General features: G+C 57.7%; 1 protein-coding gene across 1 annotated transcript; it reads left to right on the forward strand.

Moving 5' to 3' along the window:
- The first annotated feature begins 4323 nt into the window (after positions 1–4323).
- CYGB (cytoglobin) lies at positions 4324–24745 on the forward strand. The gene is made up of 4 exons (XM_086473769.1): positions 4324–4466; positions 15222–15453; positions 16076–16204; positions 24689–24745. Exons 1-4 carry the CDS (start codon positions 4324–4326, stop codon positions 24743–24745), a joined length of 561 nt encoding a protein of 186 aa, XP_086329895.1.
- The last annotated feature ends 582 nt before the right edge of the window (positions 24746–25327 follow it).

A 25327-nucleotide genomic window follows, 5' to 3' on the forward strand; every position in this document is an offset into this window, starting at 1 on the left:
AGTGACAGCTCAAAGGCCACAGGCTCTGCCAGAGCATCGGGATTGCGCACAGGTCTCCTGGGATCAGAGAAGCCTGGGGAAGGAAGCCTGCAGTAAGTACAGACCATTTGTACAGGCTTTAGGCTAAATCCTTCCCTCCCCGGGTAGCAGGCACCGCAAAACCATTTCCTAAAGTCTCGTTATTCCTTTCCAGGCCAGGACTTTGCAGTTGGCAGCAGGTCTGGATTAGGAAGGGGGAGAGAGAGGGGGCAATGCTGGTTGAGCTGGGCTGGCAACAAGGGGCTTCGTTTCAGCAATGTTCAGGGTGACAAGTCCAACGTCTCCGGGTGAGATTGTGCAGCAGCCTGGAGCAGCTCCGGGAGGAGGATGAAGGAGGAAGACCCAACCTGGCACACACACGTGTCCTGCAATAGCCCTTGGCCACGTTAGTGGGAGCAAAAATGACAACGAGCCCTGTCAGCACCTTCCACCTCCCACCCTGTCCAGCTCAGGGGGAAAAGGGACAGAGTCAGGGCTGCTCTTCTGGATGCCTTGGCCTTTACCACACCAGTGCCTTCAGCCTTATTTGACTTTAAATCCCAGGACAGCTCCTTTTCTGGCCAGGTTGGTGTCTTGAGGGTCTGGAGAAGGGGTGCTTGCTGGACTCCCAGCATCACACCATCACCAAGGGCTTGGAGCAGCTCCTGCAGCATCTTCCCAAAGCACTCCCCGAGGGAGCTCGTGGGGTCTTTTCCCAGGGCCACCCCAACTAATGGTGTTTGTCAGAAGGTCCCAGGGAGCTGACTTTGCAGAGGACACTAGAAGCCACCTGCGTTTCTCCAGGAACCAAAAAACCGAGGCTGTCCCCATGCACGAGGGAAGGTGGGCTCAGCCCTGAGGGTCTGGATTTGGGGGTTCCGCCTTCGTCCCAGAGGCAGTGGAGGAGTCAAGGGTGGGTATCTGCCATCATCCACATCCCACACGCTGTGGAGCTGAAGTCTCGGGTTTTTTTGCCTTCACCTCCCACTCGAGAATCGGGAGCCAAGTACATTTCTCATTGCACCCAGCGCACGGGGAGGAGGAGAGGCAATGTGGGAGGGCAGGGGGGGGAGTGGGAGAAGCCTTCGGCAGGCGGGTACAGACCCCGCAGGAACACGGCACGCCACGAGCAGAGGCTCAGAGGGCCTGGAAACCCATCCTCCCCCCCGACAGCCGGGCAAATAGAGGAGGGCTCGAACAGGCCCTTGATCTCTCCCTGCTGTGCAGAAGCTGCAGGAGGAGCAGGCTGGGTCTTGGCAGGGACAGGGACCCGATGGCAGGGCTGGCACCATGGTGCCACCCCGTCACGGGGACAGGTCCGTGGGAAGGAGGTGGAAAGCAGGAGGGCTGCGACGCTCAGCTGGAGAGGGGAGAGGGATCAGGGCATTGAATTGGGGTCTGAGGGAGGTGGAGTGATTTCTTCCATACGGATAACCCAGGCTGATCGCATCTCAGCCTACCCACTAACTGTGAGGACCAAGTCCTCTGTCCCCATCCCTGAGTCCCATGGCCCTGGGCCACCCTGCCAGGGCAGCGGGCACTGTGCTGAGCTCCCCACTGGGACAGCAGGCAGTGACCACGGGCAGCTTGGGCTGGGCAGGGCGAGCAAACACCATCCCAGCCCTCAGGGCTGCCCCTTCCCTCCGCACAGCACCTTGCATCAAAGGGACCGGGGGGTCACCAGCGTCACTGCGGGGCCATACAGGCTGGCCGGGTGTCGCAGGGCGATGCTGCCTGCCTGCCAGTGCAATCCCCAGCCGGGATTTTGCAGCAATAGTGTCAACGCAGCATCTTTCTCCTTCTGGAACAAGTTGCCTCCTAACCCCGAGCCCTTGGGAGCAATAGTCAGGGAAAACCATGGAAACAGGCGGCTGGCGCGTGACAGCGTGTGCCTGCGCTCCTGGCCCTGATTTATGTCCCACGTCTGGGATGAGATGCAGAAGTTCAGGGCTGTTGGGGTTCGTTTGGGATCTTGAGGCAGCGGAGCATCACCGCTGCTTTCCTCAGCGCCTCCCGTTTGCGGAGCGGGATGGCACGTGGGAAGAAGGCTGGGCTCCCGCCAGGGCCAGATGTGATGTCCCAAAGGGGGAGGCAGAAACCTTGAAAAGGCTGCGGGATTTCTCACTTACTTTTCTAATATTTTATAGTATTCTAGTATTTCTAAATGGAGGCTCTTGAGCCAAAACCCTTCGACTCCCAGTGCCGGGGAGCGAGGCGAAGCAGCCAGGCTCACCGTGTGATCCGGTACCAGGCTGTGAGCCTGGTGCTGACTGAGACACAAGGTATGAAAGCTTCGAAGAGTCTTTTCTTTAAACACGCAGCAGGTAATAACGTAAGCAACGCTCCACCTAGATTATCACCCGAGCATTCATATTTGTCAGAATTGGAGTTTCTTCCCTTTTTAAGAGTGCTAGCGCTGCATTGCAGTTTTGCTCCAGTTTTAAGCCGGGTCTAAGTGCAGCACCTCTTCCCCTGCATTTTTTAGGGAGGGCAGTAAGCTTGGCCATGCCATCCTGGGTCCAGAGGCGTTTCTCTGGCCACTTGGGGACATTGTAGTTAATGTTTGAGCTGATGCTCATGGGTGCTAATCCCAGTGGCTGAGGGACAGAAGGCAAATCGAAATTGTAAGCTGGCTGGTCAAAAACTGATGATTTGGAAGCTGTGGTGGTGTTACTGGGGACCTGAATGATGCCCGACCTCTGGCCAGGTAGGGTTGGCCACGCTGCTGGCTTTGCACACTGGTGGGTTCAGCAGCTCCAGGCTTTGTGTCCCTGGGCCGAGGGATTCAAGGACATATGGGGTTCCCAGTCCCTCCCAGCGCAAATTCAGTGGGGAACCCACAGTGAGGGACCTGAGAGCAGCACCTTCTCCACCAGCTCTCCTTAGATCTGCAAGAGCAAATTTGCTGACACCACCGGTCTGGCTGCTGTTAATGGGGAGGTGGCCGAGGCTGGTTTGGAGGAGAAATAACAGCAAAAGACCTCCACAGACCTGCAACAGCAAAGCTTCAGCCCCCCAAGGGGCTCAGCCACCCCCCAGCCCCTGCCTGCCTGGGTGTTGGAGCTGCACCCCCAGCCTGTGTGTCCCTCTGTCTGTCTGTCCGCCCTGCGAGGGTGCGCAGCGGGTGCGGGAGGCGGCTGTGCACACCAGGCTGCTTCTCTTGTCTCTGATCCCCCTCTGGGGGATTGTCGGTTATTACAAGTCTCTGTAGTATTTTCCTTCTCTCTGTGCAAATGGACTGTGCTGCGGGTTTAATATGCCGGCTTGTCAAGGAGCTGGAAATGGCATTTGGGTAAAAACCAGCCCAAAACCACACACACGAAGGCAGCGGGAAGCCTGGCGTGGAGGTGTTCCCGTGCTCCTCGTCCCTGCCAAGACGCTACCGGGAGCGATGCGATCGCAGAACAACAACAATATATTCATTGCCTGAACTCTGGATCCCTTTACGACTGGGTCTTGCCACGAGAAGGGAGAGCAAATTCTCGTCATTGAAAAAGTCCCCGTGGGACAGACGGTGGTCTCTTTTGGGTGGCAGAGGGGTGCTCACGGGTGGAGGTGCCTCGTGCTCCCCTCTCGCCCCGTCTCTCCGTGCAGCCCAAGAACCGGTGGCAAGCGAGGGTCTGTCCTTCCAAACACAACCGCCTGCGAAATAAGGGAGCGCAAGGGGGAGAGCCGGGGCAGAGCTCAGCTCAGCGCAGCCAGCGGTTGGAATAACTTTAACTCAGCACTTTGGATTCTAAATTTCCTCTGAGCTGTTTACAAGGGCTGAAAAAAAAAAACCAACTTCCAGCCCTACCTCCCCCCCACCAGCACCGTCCTGATGTTGCCCAGAACATCTCCCTCATCCCTCCCTTTCGGGGAGAAAAAAAAAAAAAAAAGGGAAGGAGGGAGGAGTGGGAGAGAGGAGGAGAGAGGGAGAAAGTGAGCTCACGTTCACACATTGGTAAAGAGGCTGGTCTTGCAATGCCTTTGAATATTTTACTTTTAGGCAGTTCCCCATCAGTCAGCCACACACATCTGAGCCGAGCTGAAGCTAACTACAGCCATGGACAGCACTAGGAGATCTGAAATCTAATCGCATGCATCATACCTCCGGGATATTTTTTTAAATTACATATATAAACACGCCGACAGGCAGCCGCGCTCGCACACACGCACACATATACATCCACACGTCGGCAGAGCCGCCAGCACCCGCACGGCCGCTGAGCAAACACCTTGTCTCTTCTCGCAGGATATACCCGCTCACACACATCTCTCTTTATCTCCTCCTGGCTTCCCGGAGGATCGTGCCGGCTGTTTTTCATGGAGAAAGTCCAGGGAGAAATGGAGATTGAGAGATGGGAAAGAAGTGAAGAGATTTCAGACGCAGAAAAAAAGATTATTCAAGAGACATGGAGCAGAGTATATGCAAACTGCGAGGACGTTGGGGTCTCCATACTCATCAGGTATTTAAAAAAACAAACAAAAAAACGGAAGCAGCAAATCCAACTAAATCTCTTTATAGCTGAGAAAGAGGCAGAACAATATATGTAACCGAACCGAAATGAATGACAGCGAGTGGGGAGCTGGCTGGGTGTCTTTGCTGGCTGGGAGCAGGGACGGTTTTAACAGCACTCCTCTGATTTCCACACCTTTGAGCCGGGTGGCGGCGGCGGGGAGAGCGGGGGGGAGCCTTGCCGGGGACTTTGGGGGAAGCTGGTTCCCTCGCAAAGGTCACCTTAGCCGGCGGACGGAGCTGGGGGGGGTGGCGGAGCAGTGGGGGGAGAGCGGCGCGGGGCTGGGGTGGGTTGGGGGGTATTTTATGATTTTTTTTTAACACACACCCCCCCCCCCCCTCCCCAGCGAGCTGCGTGCGGATGGCATCGGTACGTAGCAGGCTGGCGGGTGAAATAATGCAAGTTGGGAGCCAAGATAAAACCCAAGCAGGTGTGTCTCCGAGGGCACCATCTGTCCCTCCGGCGGCAGCGTCGGCGGGAAGGAGAGCGCTGAAGTTGGCGGTGGAAGGGGGGTGTGGAGGGCACAGGCAGGAGAGGGGGGTGGCGGCGGGGGACAGGGACCCAGCCACCCCTGGAGCGGGGTGCGGAGCATCACCCGATGGCGTGGGGCTGTGCGGCAGAGACGGGCGGCTCACAGGGTCCGGGTCTGCGCCCAAAGCCCAAACGGGGGAGATGCTCTTGAGGTGGGGAACAGAGGCAGGTGGGGATTCGTGTGTTGTCTGGGGAGGCGACCCTTGTCCGGGTACCCCAGCAAAGCACCGAGCGGGAATCCCACGGGGTCCTGCAGGTGCCAGGAGTTCGGGGTACCAGTGGGGTGCAGCACCAGCAGGCCCTTTCCCTTATTTAAGAGAGGAGAGGAGGGCGGGAGGGGAGGAGAGGGGCAGGTGAGGTGCCCGCGCTGACCTGTTGGCAAACAGCAAAGATGCTCTCCGGAGGGACAAAGCTCCCACCACCCATCCCGGGGATCAGCAACGCAGGGATCTCCCTGGTCAGGCTCCTGCCTGGACCCAGCCCCCGGCACCCCAGACAGGACACAGGAGTCTGGGTTGTGTCCTTCCCGTTTCGCTCCTGCAGCAGGGGATGGTGGGTGCTCGGACAACCCCTTGGATGGATCCTCTGTTTATTAACAATCATCCAAAAGTTTTCCAAGAGGCTGAAAGCCGATGCCCCAAGCCTACAGGATCTGCAGAGAGCAGGAGCTCCCCAGACGTGCCAGTGGGCAGAGTTGGTTCCCCTCCAGGCTCGATGCCAGCACTGCAATGGGATTTTCCTAGCGAGACCCCTCCGCAGAGAAGCCAAAATGACATTTGAGTCCCCTCTCCACCTCCTTCTCAAACATTTCCTTCTCTCAGCGCCAGCTGATGGCCGAGCCCATTCCCGCACGGCGTCTGCTCCGTGTAGCAGACTGGGGACGGTCTGGAGGTGTGACAGCCCCGCAGCTGGGGACACCAAACCCGCGCGGGCTGGGTTTGAAACCTGCCCATGGCAGAGGTCTGGGGGATGCAAAATTCCTCTTTCCCCGTCTCATGAGCTTCAGCACGGCGCCTGGCCAGCAGCCGTGCACGGCCAGCTCCTTGCCTGGCACCCAGGTCATGCCGTGACCCCATCCGCCAGCACAGCCGGGTGCCCCCTGCCCGTGAGCACAGCGAGGGTGGCTGACTGCCCGCGGCTGGCACCGAGGGACTTGTGGCAATGCCGTGGGGGATTCACCCAGGGCAGCTCATTGGTTTTGGTGTCCCTGTGTGCGGTCAAGGGGCTCGGAGCAGGGCAGGGGACGAGGGGCAGCAAGGTGTGGCAACGTGGACCATGTGGCCGAGCTCTGACCCCAACTCAAACTTTCCCAGTAGAAGTTTCTGGTCAAGTTTCTTTTTATACCAGGGACAGTTGTGGCACCGTGGCGAAGGGTTTCCGCACTCTGTGCCAACAGGGCAGGACCGAGCTGGCTCCTAGGGTGAACCCCGACTCCTTGGGAGCCTTTACAGGCTTGACCATGGCATGTACCCTAGCATGTCCCAGCCAAAACCACCACCTGCTCCCTCAGCCAGAGCTTCCTTGGGATGCTTAAAGTGAGGACTGGACTGACGGTGCATGTCTCTGGGGATGGCGGTGTAATTTGGGAGACCTACCGTCCCCTCCAGCAGCACCGGTTGGAGCAGCGCACCCGCCTGCATCCCCGTGCCCTGTCTCCAACGGCCGAGCTGCCCCCTCGGCAGCAAACCCCGTCCCCAAAGAGAGCTTCGTGCTGCTGCCCTGAGCCCCGCTCTCCCCGCTCAACCGGAGCTCCCCGGGGAAGCACGTGCCTGGCAAAAGCAGGGCAGCCCTGGCCAGGGTCGGGAGCACCGGCGGCCGCCGCTCTCCCGGCTGCGTCTCCCAGCTGGCATCAGCCGCCGGGAGAAGTGGGTCATGCGTGGAGGCCGCCGGGAGCCCGGGCGGTGCGGGAGGGCGGCAGCCGCTTCCCAAGACGTGATTCAGCAGCTCCAGAGGTCAGGGCTGGGGAGGGGGCGATGGGTGGCCGTGGGGGCGGTGTGAGCTGACCTGCCCAGCGCGCTTTTGGGTGCACACACGTGCAATGTGCCGGGGGGCCGAGAGTCGCCCCAGCCAGGCTGCGTGATTTACTTGGGCTGGTGTGGCTCGTCACCTTGCTAGGGAAACTGAGGCAGAAAGCGATGGGCACAAGGATGGCCAGGGAGAGGGAAGGGGGATGCGCGGGTGTGGGCCCCCCTTTGGTGCAACCCCGCTGTGCAGACCAGTAAAAGCAGGTAAATCTCTTCGCAGCCACGTTTCTGTTGTCGGGGTTGCGACTCGGGGGTTGCCTGTGTCTGGTGGGTCTCTCCATGTTTTCCTGCTCCATCCCCTCTGTGTCCCTTCGGAGCTGCTGAGGGCAGGGAATGACTTTTTCCTGTGTGGGAAGCGCTGGGGGTTTGCAGGACCTCTGGACATAAAGGGTCGAAATTAGTCTGGGGCCTGATCCTGTGCCCCAAGGGAGGAGGCAGGGAGGCAGCAATGCCCATCCTAAAGGCAGCGATGTGGGGCTGCAGTGCTGGCATCCCGCAGGAACCCAGCCCAGCTCCCTCTGCCCCTCGTTTGGCCCCTGCCCTGTGACCTCCTCCTCCTGTACCCCCGGCCTTTCCATGCTTTGCAGGTGGGGAAACTGAGGCACGGAGCTGGGCGTCGGGTTCCCAGCTCTCGTGGCTGCTGCTAGTGCTTGAAGCCGTAGCAGACCCCTGCCAGCAGCACGGTGGGGTCCTCATCTCACAGGGCCTCTGGGCTCCCGGGGGATATAAACACGAATAATGGGGACTTCTGGCTGAGCAGCCACCGGATCCTGGGAATCTGCGCTGTGTGGTTAAAACTATGTCACTAATTGACAATTTCCTCGGCGGGGAGCCTCGCTCCGGAGGAAGCACAGTCTCCACGCCACGCTCATCTTCCTCCTCGGGAGCTCAGGGGCCTCTGCGGGCTCCATCTCACAGCCATTGCCTTAACCCTTGCTGGAGCTGGAGCCTCGACCTGCGTATTTGGGGCCCTTCGTGTCGGCTGGCTCACTCCCAAGCGGGCACGTCAGCCAGCACGGCTGGGAGCCCTGGGCTGCAGCTCACCCATAGCTTCCCCATACCCCCAGTCTCCTTACTGTGCCTCAGTTTCCCCATCTGTAATTTAGGAAGCAGTTCTTTTTTGAAAAACACCCCTCCTTAGAGAGCTCACGGCAGGGGAGCCCAGGCGTGCGAGGGGAGCAGGGCAGCCTTCAGCAGCTCCGGCATCTGCGTTAGCCCTCGCTGTGCGGCGCAGGAGCCCTTTGAGCACGCAGCCATCGCTCCCCGAGCATCCCCCTTTCTCTAACGCCCTCGCAGTGGTTTATTGCCAATACCCCACGCGCCGAGACTGTGCTGGGGGTTGCAAGCACTCGGGCGGCTCAGCCCTCCTGCTGCCCACCCTCCTGTGGCACGCAGGGGCTGAGCGCACCCAGGCGAGCAGGGGTGAGCATCAGCGGGGGCTTGGGACCCTCGTTCTTTTGCAGATCCCGACTAAGTCGAGGACGCCAGGGCTAAAACCGCAGCCTGTCCTGACCGTCACACGCGTTCGCTCCCACACCCACACACACGTACTGCGGTCACAGACGTGGGACCACAAAACTTTACGGATCCCAACCGGGGGATAAAACCCAGGGATAGTTTCTGTTAGCTCCCAGGCAAATCAGCACCAAATGTTAATGCCGTGCCAAGCGCAGGCAGCGCAACCTGCCGCAGCCACTGCAGGCTGTGCCTCACCCACGGGGTTTCTCCATCACTGTTCCCTCCATCTCCATTCCAGACCCCTCAGCTTTCCAAATTTCCAAAACTGTTGCCTTCTCACTCACTCCTGATGTGCTTTTTCCCTCTCAGGAGGGCTGTAGGAAGGGAAGCGAAAGGATTGGCAACGCAGGATCAGGCCCCCGGATTTCGACAGCTGCTTAGCCTGAGCTGACACACCTGGATTCAGACAGTTTGCAAAGAGCTTTGAAATATAAAAGCACGCCTTGGGTGCCAGACGTTATTGTATGTTTTAGGTTAAAATGGCAAAGAGCCTGAGTGAGGAGTCTGGCAATTCAGAAAACCCTTTTATTTGCCGTCTGAATCAAAAAAAAATGGGTTGAATCCACCCCAAAATGGCATTTAAATATTTTTGCAGCTACCCCCAAAGCCGATGTGTTTTGTGGAGGTGTCCATAAGGAAGGGGTCTGTTCCTGACTGCCGAAGGGCCAATTTCAGAGCAAAGCAGCTCAGGGAGGTCCCCCTTCTGCAACATCCCACTTTGAAAGGGGCCCAGTGAAAAGACCAACCTGTGTGGTGATGTCCCCGTCCCACAGCTTGTCACACGCTCGTGAATCATTGTGGTCAAGCCGGAGAGATGTTTTTCTGGAGACAAGGAGAGCCCAGGAGCAGCAGGACTCTGCTCTGCTGACGAGGACATGCACGAGGAACGTTTTCCAAAACAACAGCCCCCTCCACGAGAGGTGAAGGGGGCGAGTATGGGCGTGAGACGCTCTGTCTAGAAACAGCCCCTTTTCGTACGGCCACGTTTTCTCTCTGGTCGCAGCACCTGCCATCAGCCCCTTCGGCTGCTTCACGGCCAAGGCGGCTGCGCAGGGACCCCTGCGGCACATCCTGCACCAGCCGCGGCCTCGGGGCTGCCAGCAGCTTTCAGGGTGACCCGAGAAGAGCCTTTCCCATGTCCCCTGTCCCAGGGCTGCCCTTGCGTCCCTTGCGAGATCCTCCTGGACACCCCGAGAGCTGCAAGGACATCCCTGGCCAAGGGAAGCCAAGGCACAGGGGGGGTCAATGCTGTTCCCTGGCTATGGCTGAGGATATGCTGGATGTGTTGGTACCAGCCCTGACAGTCCCTGCCCCAGAGCAGGGGGCGAGGGCCAAGTCTCCGCTCTGCGAACTGGTTCCATTAATGTGGCTGCTGCAGCGGAGCTGGGCCGTGCTTCCGAGAGTGCCCACCTGCGGAGTTCCAGCACTCGTTCAAGGCAGGGAAATGTCAGGAGAGCGTGGCTGGGGAACGGCGAGGGCTGGCTGGCTGGCCACCCCGCTGGAGCACGGCCCCGGGGGCGAGCGGCCGGTGGAGCTGCTGGTAACGCCGAGCCGGGGCTGCTGGAAATCAGCACGGGAACGTTGGAGAGGAGAGGTGGTGGCAGAAACCAGCAAAAATCAGGTTCCCGGTTTTGCTGGACGGATGGTGAGTCCCAGCACAGGGACCACGTCCTTGTGAATCTGAGTTACCCCTTCTCCACCCGGCTGGGGGTTGTCTTCCACCTCCAAACCCCTCCGCTGTCCCTGAGGGTCACGGACATACAGCTGGGCTCCAGCAAGATCGATCCTCTCTGTGTGACTGCCTCGGAGGCAAGAGTCACGTTTTAGCACCGTTTCCTAACACCCACGGACCCTGGGCCGTGCTGACCCCGCTCGGCAGGGCTGTAGGAAGGGTGCCCAGTGCGGGGGGGAGATGCTGGTGGTGGGGTGGAGGGGGCCGACACAGCCGTCCCTGCCTGCTGCTTGCACCCAGCGGGCAGGGACATGGGCAGGGACAGCGGTTTGGCAGGATGGGGATGATGCTGTGGAGGAAGGCACTGAGCGAAGGGGATTGCAAGGGCCGTAGGAAACCGGAGGCGTGTGGGAAAGCCACTTTGGCACTGTTAATTCATTTACCTGATGAAAGCTGTCCTTAGCCCCAGCCTAAAGGTTCGTCTACACAGCCAAGAGGCTTTGGGCTGAATGCACATACGTGATAGGGGAAAACAACAGCAATGAGGACTTGGAGCTGTGGATTGTGCCCACAGAGCGAGCAGGACGTGCCCCCGGGGGTTGCTAGCTCATGCCCATGTGTATTTGGCTGCATCTTTGCTGCTGGGTCTCCTCCCAGGCTCACTGGAGTGTCCTGGTCCCTCTGCCCTGGGCGTCCAAGCATGGCTGAGTATTGTGCTGGAGCCTGCTCCCGAGGCTTTGCAGCACGGCGTGGGCTTCACCTGGAGGAAGGCCAGCTACACCTCTCCTCCCGCAGCTGTAGAAGAGGTTGAATTTGACATCAGGGTGTGGACCGGGGGCTTGGCCCTTTTCCCTCCGGCCCTCCCACACCGGCACTGGAGCTGCTGCCCACCACCACCTCCACTGGTCCATGAGCCCTCAGATTTAGGACACGGGCAGAGCTGTGGTGTGGGGGCCAGCAGGCACCATCCTCTTCTTACTCCAGTTAGATTTGCCTTTTTCTGCCTTGTTGGGCGCTGGCATTGACATGGCCAAGACCTTTCTCACCTTGGGCTGGGAGCTGTAAACACAGGCAGCACCCAGCACCCCTGCCCCAGCCTGAAAATAGGACAATAAACTACAGGTGGCTGGGAGGAGCAGGGGGAAAGTGCAGGCGAAGCGGTGAGGCAGCCCTCAGCATAATAAATAGCAGCACCACACACCACCTGCCTACCCATTATCAGCTGCTTTGGAGGCACCCAAGCAGAAAGGAATTGGAAGGAGAGGTTTGAAAAGGGACGCAGAGAGACTCCAGGCTGTGTTAGAGAGAGTTTCTCCCACGTAGAGGGACGAGGCGAGAGAAAACATGAAAGCATTGGTAGGAAAATCTAGCAAGAAAAGTCTAGGAGTGCTGGCTGGGGGTTCAGCTGAAGCCTCCCAGCAGCTTTGAGGGCTCACTAGAGCTTTTTCCCAGCAGTTTGCAGAGTAAGTGAAGCATCAAGGGTTTAGGTCTCAGGGGGACCAAGCAAGCAGCACCCGGGTGTCCTCTTTCCAGCTGGGAAAGGAAGGGGATGGCTGGGCTTGGAGATTTCCTCGATGCGGGGTTTGCTCTGCAGGGTCCGGGGAGAGGGAGGAAGATGGGGGAGCTGGAAGGAGCAGTGGCATCGCTCCTCCTGAACAGAAATCAGGTTCCCAGCGACTGTGGTGGTTTTGCACCTTAATTATTTCCTTTGGATCTGCTACTGGGAACGGTTGTGTCCTTAAAGTTGTTAAAAGAGCAAAAGGGAGAGGAAGAGCAATCCTGACATCCTGTCCGTTGGGTCCAGATGTAGCTCTCAGTACAAATTAGCGGGTGCAGAATGGAATCGCTTAAAAAGAAATTTAATGAGATCGGTATGCAGGCATCTGGTTTCTATCAATCATCATTTTGTGTGATATGTAGTGGTAAATATCATCTTTTTAATGACTCCAATGAAGAAAAAGAGCCCAAAACTCACACACACACACACACATAATGAGCCAACAAAATTCCAGAGCCTGAGATGTTTGAACTCTCAAAAAAATGTTCTGTAGATGGAAAAATCCCAACCGACACCTCTTCTAATTCACTATTGTTTGAGTTATTTTATTTCTTCCTTTTTTTCCCCCCTTTCCTCTGGTTATATTTAACCTTTGTGTTAAATTAATCTTCTCTGTTTATTAACAACTACCACAGAGTGAGCCTCCTTCCCTCTTTTTCTTGGTTCGACAACTCAAATGTTTGCTCCGGGCCAGAAGTTCTTGCTGCAGGCGCCTGCCGTTCTCCAGCCCTGCAGAGAGGCACTGGCCAAGGAGAGACGGCTGCAGGTCTCTGGCTGGCCGCAGATTTGCTTTTCAACTTGCAGCAAAGATGGTTTGGGCTCCCCTCTTTCAGTTCTCCATCGATGAACACAAGCAGACAGCACGCAGGCTTGAGCACGTGAGCTGGGGGTTTGCTGGTTTAAGTCCCTCCAGCGCCACTGCCGTCCCTCTTGCAGGTCCCTGAGGAAAGCTGCTGGGCTCAGCTCCCACGGGGACATCACCTTGAGGGTCTGCGAAGCAGGGAAAGGTTGGACATCAAATATTTGGATCCTTTGCTGGCCTGGTCTCACCCAGGTTGGCGACTTTTGGGGGTTTAATCAATCTTTGCTCCTGGTGTAGCTGGCCAAAAGCGGCAGAGCGGTGGAGGTGATGCCGTGGGAGCGGCACGGAGCCTCTGCTCCTGCTCCTGAAGGTCATTGGCTCCAACAGCTCCCTTCGATCCTTCTCTTGGTGGGGGGATGCTGCGATTCCTGGCAACGCAGGGGTCTGCGCCCCCCCTTGCTGTACCCCTTCTGCTGAAAGAGCCTGGCTCAGACCGAGAGTTTTTCACAGCTCATTCTCTGGCTCTTCCCAACTCATGCCCTTGAGCTCAAGATCAAATGAGGCTTTTCAGGGAACTTCTAATGGTTTGGGATTCAGAGATTTAGGCACGTGTTGACCAGCTGGCAGCCGCCATCCCTGCGTCGGGGTAGTCTGTGGGCAGCAGGTCCCACTTCCAGCAGCACCCCCTGCTCCTAGCACCCGGGGGCATGCCTGCCAGAGGGTGAGGGGAGAAAGATCTGCTAGCAGGGGTGGCAAAACTCTTAGCTCTGACCTGGGCGGGGTGTTCGCTGTTGGTGTCTGGAGGGCATTGGTATCTGGAGGGCATTGAGGGCTGGAGCTACGGGCTTGGGGGCTGCAGCAGCTTGTGCAGAGGTGGGGAGGGATGAGAAGGGGGGGAGAAGGATGCTGGGACCAGATGGGAAAAATGGACCCATTAAAACAGGGAGGAACATTTGTCCTTCTGTTGGGAAACGCGCAGGGCAGAAGTCTTGAATCCTGGGAACGCTGCTATCTGTGTGGCCCTGGCCTGCTTCTTCCCCTGGCCAGGAGACCGGTGTCCCTCCTCTCTGACAGGACTGAGCATCTTTGTGGTGACAGGAGCTGGAGACAGACAGGCCTGGCAATAATTTCTCCTGACAGGGACCAGATGTGTCAGGAGGAGCTTTTGCCAGGGGGGAGGCTGCACAATAACAAGAGGAGTTTTGTCATGGGTCCCCTCTGGGTTTTAAAAGCAACACCTTGCCTCCCCCTTCCACCTTCCTTCCTCCCCCACCCTTTCCGCCACACACTCTTCACACCTCCGAAACCTATTTTGGGCCATCTGATGAATCCCAGATGCCTCGGGGAAGCAACAGAAGCGAGGGTGCGCTCCAGGCACTGCTTCACGTCGCTTCCTTGGCAATGCCCCCAAGCTTTCGCAAGCCAAGGGAGTGGGGGAAGGAAGGGAGGGGGGAAAAGGAAGATAAAGAAGTGGTAAAGGAGCCTGGTCCTCAATGTTGAGATTATTTGTGGAGTGGTGAGTGGGGAAGAGGATCCCACCTGGTCCTGGAGGGAGGTAGCAATGGTTGGGAAAAGGGGTGGGATGGGTTCATGTGGTTTTGGATGGTGTGTGGGGAGGGGGTTACGGCAGCCTGGGAGAGGGGAGGAGGCAGATCCTCTGGAGTCAGGGATGATGGGGGACAGCCCTGGGGGTTGTCTGCCACGTCCTGAGCATCCTTCACTGGTCCAGGTGAAGGAAGGCCCAGGAGGAGGGAGGGAGCCAGGTGAAAATGGGAAGCAAACATGCTGACGTGGTTCTCTCCCGTGTAAATCGGGTGGAAGGGGGTGGTTAACGCGACTGGAGTCTCAGCCCCCGCTGCCGAGAGCGACCAGCTGCAATACTGGCATGGGTGGCCCCAGCCCTGCACCCTGTCACCTCATGTCCTTCAAACCACCCCCCCACCCCAGCTTTCCAGCTCCCTGGGGAGCTCAGCACATCACCTGCAACCACAGCTTCATTTGCTGCAGGTGCCTTTCACTGAGGTTGTTTTAATCCTGCAGAATAGAGGGTTCTCAGCTGAGATCTTGCTGGAGACTCTGGTGGGGCTGATCTGTGAAAGGTGGGGGCATCCTGGGCAGGGGGAGACTGTTTTCGGTGGCAATGTAGGAATGCAGCCCATGGGGACAGGAAGCTGCTGTGGGACTGGGGAAGAGGGGCAGGGAGAGGCTGGCTGGGATAAAGACAGGTTTTCATGCTCATTCCCAGCTCTCCGAGACAGGACATGACATTTTGATGTATGTGGGCATGTAGACAGCATCTGGTGTGCCTGGGTGGAGTCTCTAGGTATCAAGAACCCAGTCTTGCTTCTGCTTTGCAGATGAATATCCAGCGGCGATGCCCTTGTAGCAGACAGAGAAGGTTGGAGAGAAAGACATTAACCTGCTGATTTTCAGGCAGCTGAATGCCACAGCTCCTGGGGAATTCAATGGGAAAACCAGCCCTGGCTGTGTTAGGTGCCAGGGGGTAGTTTCCAGCATCTCCACCACTCGGTGCTTTGCTTTAACCTTTCAGCCTGCTCTCACCCTCCTGATGGTATTTTGTGTCTGTTCTTTCTTGGAGGTTTTTCGTCAACTTCCCCTCGGCCAAGCAGTACTTCAGCCAGTTCAAGCACATGGAAGACCCGCTGGAGATGGAGAGGAGCTTGCAACTGCGTAAGCACGCTCGGCGGGTCATGGGTGCCATTAACACTGTGGTGGAGAACCTCAATGACTCCGAAAAGGTGTCCTCTGTCCTGGCCCTGGTGGGCAAGGCTCATGCCCTCAAGCACAAAGTGGAGCCCGTCTACTTTAAGGTAAAGGATGGGAACAAAAAAAAAAAATCTCTGGGATGCTTTAGACATTAGGAAGAGGGCAGGAGAGAGGGAGCTGTGGCGAGCTGGTGCAGCCCGGCTTCTCCTGGAGGATGTTGGCTGGTCGTGGGGGTTGCTGCGCGCGTTGCTGCAGGGTCCCACTGTGGTGCCGTCCCACACAGACCACCACTCCCAAACACAGCCAACACCAGAGTGTCCAGTACCTCCCCCCGCCCAGGGAAACCTGCCTCCCTGTGTCCTGCCTGCGCCCTGCCTGCAGCCCCTCTGGCGCGGCTGTGGCCGTGTGTCCCTTCTTTTAGAAATCCCAGCGTGACAGAAGGGACTAAATCCTTTGAGGTGCCCAAAGCAGAGAGGTGCTTGAACCTGCAAGCAGCAGCCCGTCGTGCCCTGGTCTCAGCCTCCCTCGTGCCCGGGCAGGCTGGTGACCTGCCCTGTCTGAACCCCGGGGTGTTGACAGACCTCCCGAACGTCTGGCTGTCCCGCAGAGGGTTGTCATTCCCAGAACTCAGCAACAGGATTAAATTGGTTTTGTAGGGAAAAGCTAAATTTGCTGGTAGCTGCTCCCTGGAGAGTTATTAACCCTTTGCTGTCCGCCTCCCTCCAGAAACTCACTGGTGTCATGCTGGAGGTCATTGCTGAAGAATACGCCAACGACTTCACCCCGGAGGCGCACGGTGCCTGGACCAAGATGAAGACCCTCATCTACACCCACGTGACGGCGGCGTACAAGGAGGTGGGCTGGGCGCAGTACCCCACCGCCACCCTGTGAGCGGCCAGCGGGGCCGGGAGAGGGGCAGGGAGGGCTTCGCTCACCCCAGGACTTCACTCTGGTCTCTTCTCAAGATCTTCGCTCAGTCTGGGGAGCCCGCTAGGGCCAGCTCTGTTAGCTGCCAAGTCACAATTTGATCTCCATGGGGTTTAAAAACAAACTAAATAAGCCAAAAAAAACCAACAACCAGAACCACGAAGGGTGTGGGTGGGTCAGGGTGAAGCAGTTGCAGGGGACGCTAGAAGGGGACGCAGAGCACGAGGGGAAAGGGTTGGTTGTTGGCTCCATCTTCCTGTCCTGGCCTGCCCATCACCACCTCCCAAATCGTGCACCTCGCTTGCGCCATCTCAAAGCCCCTCGCGCGAGCCCTGCGGCGCGGCAGTGACGTGCAGCCCCGTTCGCTGACGAGCGACACGACCCTCGTTTTCCGTGCGAAGCCCCCAGGTAAACCCGGCTCCTTGCTTCTGGGGGCACGATGCTTTTGGGGACCGCCGGCTGCCTGGCTGGCACCGAAAACACTTTGCTTTGCACTTTCTTTCCTCCCCTGGCAGGGTGGCGGGGCTGATGGCTGCGGCCAGAGCTACTCTTGGCTGTCCATCACCCTGCGCCGTGGGCCGGCAGCAGCCCTCGCCTCTCCCATCATCCGCAGTCCCTCTCCTTGGCTGGCTATTGCAAACCCTCCTGGGGCTGGAGGGAGCGAGGGGGTGGGCTGGGAGAGATGTGCTCCCCCAGCTTGAGAGGGTGAGGAAGGAAGGGGATGCCTTGGGGCTGCCTCCCCTCGTGGTTCAGAGCTCGGCGTGTAGGTGGGAGCCCTGTGCCAGATGCAGGGAGCTGGTGAGCCCACCCGCCTCCCTTAAACTCCCGTGGGCAGCAGGGATGTGCATGAGGATGGGCTTGGGTGGCACGTGTTGTGCCATTGCCCCGGGAGCTGGTGTCCGTAGGTCTGTCTGTCCAGCAGCCAGCAGCAGGGACGTAGGGCTCTGTGAGAAGGGGGGGTTCAGGCTGTGATCAGGAGGGGGAAAGATGAAGTGGACATAGCAGGAGGGATTGCTGGGTGTGAAGAAAGGTCCCTGCTCTGTTAAAATGAATAAATATCTTGTTGCATAGGGCATATTCCTGCCCTCTTGGTGAAACTGGGTTCCTTCAAATAAAGTGCCTGGTAGAGATCCCATGCAGGAGCTGTGTCCCTCCTCGAGGGCCAGCAGGGCTCCCACCCGTGCCTGGCAAAGGGCTCTTCCCCCCACACACACCACCCCCACCAAAACCAGACGTGGCTCCAGGGCTCTCAGCACTCATCCTGCCTCCAGCACCAACTCCTCCTGAAGCTCTGGGTGAGCCTGCTTGGTTTCTGCCTCAGTTTCCCCTTTGGTTACAAAAAAGGGAGGAGGAGCAGCCCCGTTGCTTTCTGCACACATGTGCTTGGGTTTATAGGATACTCCGGGGACTGATTGGCAAAGGATTGGCGTGGAAGCATCAGATGTGCTAGGAAGCTTTGGCATCCTTGCCACCCAGCATTTCCCAAAATATCTCTGTTATTTTTAGAGCTCTAGCATTAAGGGCAATGTTACCTATTGAAGTGGGAGGGGGGGGTTCCCTTATGAGATTTCCTCTGGCCTCGCTCCACTACTGCCCTGGAGAGCTGGCAGCTTTCTGGGAAAGACCAGCTCCTCTCCAGGATGTCGGCTTGACAAGCAGCGAGCCCACGGCCCCTGGCTGTGATCCCCGCGGCCACCTTAGGGACATCCCCCCGCCACTGGGACGCTGCTGGAGGGGGGAGCAGGTACTGTCCCTGGGGCTGACCCCCTCCTCTGGAGCAGCCAGCCAGAAACTCCTGCTTTGCTCACCCACAGCCAGTTCATCCATGTTTTTAATCATCCCCAGGGAATAGGTTTGGGGTGGGGTTTTTTTTCCTGTTTCTGGCGTTTTGCTTCCATGCCAAGGTGCTCCTCTGCCCCCCCCCAGCCCTGGCACTGCTGGGGGGGACGGTCAGCACGGGGTGCCTGCTCCCAGAAAAACTCTCAGTGGGGTTTTCCCCTTTTGTCCGCCAGCTGTAACGCAGGTTTCTGCTCAGGACCCGTGGGAGCCCATACGTAGGAGCAAACCCCCAGACCCCAGCCCTGCCCCTTCCAGTGCTCGTGCCAAGATGCTGGCACAGCCCACGGCCGGGCAGTGACCCCGGGGACCACTGCTCAAAGCAGCAGGGGAGGTGTGCTTGGGGGAAAACGTCTTCTCCTGTTCCCCTGGGCTCGGTCAGCTGCAGCCGGGAGGTTGAGCCATCGCCTGGTGTCCTGGCTCTGGGAAAATGGGGTTTGGGGGAGGGCTCTAAGCCTCTTGGCTGTGTCCCCCAGCACTCCCTTGCCTTCCTGCAGAGCCCTGGGACCAGGATTAGTCCCCAAATAGCCCCAGGACTCTGCTCATGCTGCTACAGCCGTTCTCTCTGGCCTTGCCGTTCTTTCCTCCTTATGTCCCACAATAAAACCGGTGGAGAAGAGCGATGGAGCCGGGAGCATTGGCACACCCTGGGCGTACATAGAGGGGTGGGAGGAAAGGACTGCTCGGGGCAGGGCCGTCCTTGGCACGGCAGCGTGCAAGGTCAAGGCGTTTGTAAAAGGAAGGGACGGGCGCGGGGTGACGAGTGATGCTGCTTTGCTGATGGGGTGGGCTGTCACGTAGAGTCAACACCCCCGAAATTCAGCCCCCCAGCCTGCACCCGCGAAGGTGCCAGCAGCTGATGCCTCCGGCTCGCGTCCGGACGTCAAAGCCGACGCACACTTGGCAGAGGAGCCTTCAAACGGCAGCTGCTGGCCGGGGTCAGGGTTAGGCCCGTGCAGATGGGAAAAGACCTGTTCAGTCATTGACTTTGCTCCAGTGCAGGACGGGAGAGCAATCGCTCGGAGCAAGACTGTGAGATGGTTTTTTTTTTTTTGTCGAGTGCGTCACAGGACTCTCATGAGCACAGCTCCACCGATTTCTGCCAAAACCTCGGGGCCAGCAGCACATATTTTTGGTGAGTTCACGTACTCCCCGTGCTCTGCGGATGCTGGGCCAGGGATGTTTCCGTACAGGGATGGTTCATCTCTAGGCAAAGTTCACGCATTAACCTTTGAGGTTAATATTCTCCAGGTGGGAATTTTATTTTTCAGTGCAAATCCTTCCTTTCCCGTCCTACAATCAAAATTGGTCTCAGTCATGGTCAGCAGGGAAGTGCTTTTGGGGTAGCTGGAAAGTCCCCGTGTTCGTGCCCGACCTACCCGAGTGCCTTGGCTTTGGGGGAGCAGAAGTGAGGTCCCCCCACCTCACTTTTCAACGGGGCTTGGTTTCTTCTTCCTTCTTCTTCCTGGTTTTTGGGGGTTTTTTTTGGTGTTTTTTTTTTTGCATCCCTAGAAAAAACTGACCCGTGACCTCGTGCGCCCACGCCTGTGTGTGCTGGGCTTGGGTTTTTTTTTTTCCAGGCACATTTTTATAAAGCAGATCCAGATGCGTGCAGCTGCTGTCCCTCGAGGAGCCCCCCCATCAGCCAAATTGCAGGCCAGTCGCATATATGCAAACAAAAACATGTTTATTTTTACCAGTTCTGTAGGAAGTAAGATGAATCAGGGAGGGCGGCCGGGGCAGAGCTCGCAAGGGGAAGAGACAGAGATGAAGCGAACGCCTCCTCTTCGCCGCCCGCAGCAGAGCAGGCATTGCTTAAACTGGGGAAAATTTTCATCTGGGGAGAGATGAAAATGAACAGAAAAAGGAAAAAATACCATTCCAGAGTGACAGGGCTGATAAATGCCGTGTGGAAGAGCAGAAAAGGAGGCCGAGTCTTGGCTCTGAGCGTGGCTCTCCAGCGCACACGCCTGCACAGCTGCTCCCTGTTACACACAGCCCCATCGCTCCCCCCCCCCCCCCCTCCCCAAACCCACCGCAGCCAGCTGGGGACCCCCTTTTTCACCCCCTTCCTTTCAGGCCCTGCTCGCTGGGGCTCGACATTACACCTTGGGCTGAGATAAGGGCAGGATCGGGCCCCGACTCAGCCAGCACCTCTGCTTTAGCATCAGGGCTGGGCTTGGACCCACGACCCGGTGGGAAAGTCTTTGTGTCCCCTGCCAGCAGCAGACGAATGCTGGGTGAGGGGGGGTTTGGTGTCCCTGGGGCAGGGTCCCCCCTTGAGCGCCTCATCCTGGCTCTTTTTAGGGACACCCACTCCTATCCACCAGCTTGCGTGTCCTGTCCGCTCGCCCCCCCCTCCAGGTTCGAGGCTGTATTTGGTCAGAGGCAGCTCAGCGCCAGAGGGAATGGGAGCCATTGGGTTGGGATGGGACACAGATCCTGTTCACCCTGTGCCCCCCTCCCTACGGCCAACGCTCATGGCAGGTGGAGCTCCACACACACCCAGCCAGCTAGAGAGCCACCCCAGCGCCACCAGAGCCGTTCGGATAAGGAGCCCTTAAGGACCTTGTGCCACCACCCTCCTCTTCTCTTGTGGCAAGACAACCCCCAAGGCAGCCGAGCTGCAGGCTCTCCCAGGGGAATCCTCTTGCGTCCTTGCCAGTTTGCTCCAGTAAAGGGGATCCCAGCGTCTCCCCGCTCTCTGGGGAGGTGCCCAGCGACTTCAGTGGGGACCAGATTTCGGCTGGCTGGACTCTGGCACCAGAGCTCAGCCTTCCCTGCCCCTTGCCGTAGGGAAGCCGCCCTGGTGCGCTGATGTCAGTGTGTGGACTGGCGGGGGCCAGCACCAGCGATGCCAGACCGCTGGGTGGAAGGGGAGCCCATGAGCTAACCTTGGACCAGCTTACAGCAAGGGAGGGATGAAACTACCCGCCTGGGTCTGACCTATTTAACAGACTGCGGCGCTAATTATTTTCCATAGCTGAAGTTGTCTCTAACTGTTAGTATGTCTTAACCAGTCCCACCGTGACCCACAGACATGAGCCGGCGTGGTCTGATGTAACTTCGTGTCCTTCCTGTTACTGCTGCGGATACTGTTCATGTACGTGTTTCTCGGCGCTTCCGTGCTGGTTTTATACATGCCGTTTCGTGTACGATGGGTGTAACTTGTTTTTCTTTTTGTAGGTTTTTAGTATGTTTGTAACCGGACAGAATGGTGTTATTAAACCGAAACTTGTATCTTCAGTGGATAAATCAATCAAACCCCTCCAGCTCTTCTTGGTTTCTTTCTGGTGAGGTGGCTGCGAGGCTGGGGGGATGTTGGGGGCTGCCCTGTGACCGCAGGGTGCCTGCTCGCTCTGGGGCACTGCCGAAGGACCTTTGTTGCTGGAAAGCTGCAGCAAAGGGAGGAGATGTGCCCTTCACTGCCCTTCTGCATCCAGGGTGGCAGAGGTGGCTGGAGGCATCTTACTAACGGGCTCAAGAGAGAAAGGGAAGGACTGCTCCTCCTCCAGGCCCTTTGCTTGGCTTCCAGGTATGTTGTGCAAACCTCCGGAGGCTCTCCCTGAATACGGAGCTGTTCCCGTGCCTTCACCAGCCCGGCTGGCCCAAAATGCATTCAGGGAGGATGAGGTGCGCAGGACCAGCCGGGGCCTTTCCCTAACAGACATCCTAAGCCTGATGCACAGCCTCCATGGCATGTGAATCTGGGCAGGCACCGAGACAAAGGCTCCTCTCAGCTGAAGGAGGCAGCAGGACAGAGCTGGACATGAAACCTGCAGTGGGGATGGCCACAAGATGCAGCAAACACGACCACCAAGGACTGTGAGACAGTTCCCAGCCTTTAAAAATAACATCCAGCTCCCTGAGCAGCAGAAGCCAAGTTTTCCAAGGCTCTGTCCCACGCGGCTCCATCCCACATGGCTCCTCCCACGCCTCTCACTGCGGCTGGATCACGCTGCGGTGGGACGGGTCCCAGCACGGTTGGGTCGCATCGTGTTTTCCCTCTGTGGGTCCTTCCAGCTCCCTCTTTTGCAAAATAGGCCCGTGACGTATCTGAGACCTCTGTCAGATTTGGTTGATGCTGGCCAACCTTTTCAAAGTTGTTGGCAGAGGACAGATGGACAGACAGACGTGTGTTATGGTCCCATAAGCCCCATTTCCATGGGATGCAAGGCTTGGAAAAGAAATCCAAGCAATCCTTTCTATTGTGCTCCCCTCTACTGATGCCAAGTACATCAGCACAAGTCAGAATGGGCTTTCAGGGGAGGGAAAGCTCGTCCCAACAGGGTGATAGAAGCCACCAGCACCAGGCCACGAGCAATTTTAAGGGGAGCAATCCCAGTTTAGGGCCCCAGTCTGAGGCTAGGGGTGCTCAGTGGGGCCTGAGAAAGAGGAGGGCAGAGATCGGTGCCTTGGAGGCTGCCCAGGGTCTTGGGGAGCCTGATGCTGACTCATGTCCCATTGGGCTGAGGGCAACGATGGTGTTCTCCAGTCTGCACGTGGTGAAGTAGCTCTTGCATGGGCAGGTACTCGAGCTAGTCTGGGGTCCCCAGGCTACAGGGACTCTGGTAGCCATGCAAGGGGAGCCTATTTCTTCCCCTACAGCTTAGCCAAACTAAGCTCAACCGGCCATGGAGAAGAGAACCAAAGGCCAACCCACGTGGGGAGGAGAATAACCGCCTGGTTCAATCTGTCTTCTCCCGTTGTGTCTTATTTTTGAGGGAGGGGAACCACTTGGTTCGGTTTAACAAGCCATCCTGAGAGTCTCCGCCGCATCCTGTATACACTTCCCGGAGGAAGCGAACAGTCAGCAAAGCCCGCACTCTGCTATGCTCCAGATGGGAAACATTGGCTTGGAAACCACGAGCAAAAGGACTGGCCAGCTCAGGAATGGGGAGGTCGCGGGGGGGACCTGAAGCTCTTAGAGTCTGCACTGTGGGCTGAGACTAACCAGAACCAGCAGTGGCCGGAGGGCGCTGACATGGGGCTGGGTTTTCCAACAGCTTGTTGAAAAGGAGCCGGGAATTTCAGCATTCCCTTGCAGGGAGAAAATACGTACACAGGCTTTCTCTTCGTGCTAATATTCGCCCCCAGATCCCATCACTCTGGGACAGCTGTGACAACCACGCCATGACCCGGACCCTGCGGCTGCACCGGTGCTCTGCGAGTGCTGGTGGAAAAGGAGACGGGGTGGGAGGATGAGGCTTGTGGTGCACTGGAAAAGTGTCCCAGGCACCCGGGTGATGGGCTCCCACTCTCCTGCTTCCCTGTGCCCAGGGCATGCTCAACCCATCTTGTTTCCAAGTGTCACAGCCTGGGGATGCTGCTTTCCAGGAGGCACTCCTCACCCAAAGGAGTCAGAGGAGATCCAGGTCTTAGACATCACCTTGCGAGCCCTGGCGGTGTTTTACGGGCTGGGGAGCGGAGGCAGAGGGGGATTTAATAGCTGGGGCATGGCAGGGGGTGTGCTCCCAGCCCATCTCCTGTGTTCCAGCCCTGGGAAAGCCCATCTGCCCCACACTAGTGGCCACGGGGTCTGACACTCCCTGCCCGGCACCTGCCACATGCTGGGGGAACTGGGGCTTCATGAACTTGGTGCAGATTTGGCTCCGAGGTGGCACATCTCCACCGTGTGTCTGTATGCCACCGGCCCCTGGTGACAGCCAAGGGGAGAGCCAGGAGGTTACTGCGAGGGATACACAGAAATGTGTCTGCAAGGGGAGATTAAAAAAGGGAATATGCAATAACTGTGCTGCACAAATACCTATTAAAACCCAGCCCACGGGAGCTGGCGGTGAGAAGAAGTCCTCTTGTGTATGCTGGGTGGCACAGGGTGAGAAATCTCAGGAGACTGAGCCCACAGGCTCTCACCAGCTTGAAGGACACATCCCTTCTTCTTCTCCATTATCTGCACAGAGATAAGAGCCAGGATCTCCAGGGTTTGCTGTACCAACCACCCTACCTCCACCCTCACCAGTGCAGGGGTTTTCGGCTGCTCCTTGCTCAGAGCAAAGCCCCTGGGGAGGAAAAAAAAAGCAGGAAAAAATGATCCCACCGCGGCAGGGCTGACACTGAGCAGGAGCCAGCCCTTCCTTCCGCGCCCGGCTCCTCTTCAGCTGCGCCGGCTGATATGGTTTATCTGAGCAGCGCTGAATGTAAACGCTGTCAGCGCCGGCCGGGATTAATTCCCGGGAGTTTGGCAGCCAAGAGATGAAATAACAGCGCTGGGAGGGGGAAAGTGCACATCTCAGACTGAAAAATCCTCCGGGCTAATTTACAGCCAGGTTTTTCTTCTCCCAGGCACTTTTGAGAGAGAGCAGAGCTGAGGGCAGAGGGAGGATGGAGGAGAGGACCAGGAGGAGGCAGAGGATGGGTGCAGGGGGGAGCAGGCTGCCTCCTCCTCCTCTTCCTCCCCCCTGGGACCCAAGGGAGTGGGGATGATTGGGAAACCATGCACAGGAGCTGGCCCCACGATGCCCAGAAGCGCTTGGCCCCACTACCAGGGACCTGGGGGGTGGGGGGGGACATGACCCGCAGCCCCCAGCCCAGCCAAATCGCCCTCTGGTTTCGCAGGACCCCGCGGGTGGAGGAAGCCGTGCCGAAGGCACTGAGGTGCTCCCGGACACCTGAACCCAGACAGCCGGCATCGAGCCCGGGAGAGGAGCCTCCCTCCGCGTCCCGCTGGCTGCTGGGTGGGTGTGCGTTAGCTTGGGGGGCATCTCCGCCCCCGCACTAACGGCAGCTCCCCTTTCTTTGGGGTACAAACCAGCAAAAAGCACATTCCCGTGGCTCCGCACGTTCAACACCGGCGGGATCACCCGAACCAAACGGCTTGGCAGCTGGGAGAATTCCCATCCCCGTGCAGACGGGACATCTAGTGCTGGTTCTTAAGAATCCTTTTCATTAACGGACAAGTGTGTTTGCTTTAAGTGTATTTGCTTTAGAAAACCGCCCCCCGGATGCTGTTGGTTGTGTGTTTGATTAGGTTTGAGGCTGATGTTCCAAACAGCTCCTGAAATAAAATAATCATTGGGCTCTGTTGCATTGTTGTGGTTTTATGTTTATATAGCAGATGGATTTGTTTGGGGGATACTTTTCTAAGCAATAGTGTGATTTTCGTTTACTTTCTTTAGATATTTCAGTAAATATCTTCAAATACTTTCACTGATTTTTATTGTTTCCTTGGTGGAAGAAAAAACTGGCTGGACAAAA

Source organism: Leptosomus discolor, chromosome 15 (genome assembly GCF_034619465.1).
Source record: "Leptosomus discolor isolate bLepDis1 chromosome 15, bLepDis1.hap2, whole genome shotgun sequence".
NCBI lineage: Eukaryota > Metazoa > Chordata > Aves > Leptosomiformes > Leptosomidae > Leptosomus > Leptosomus discolor.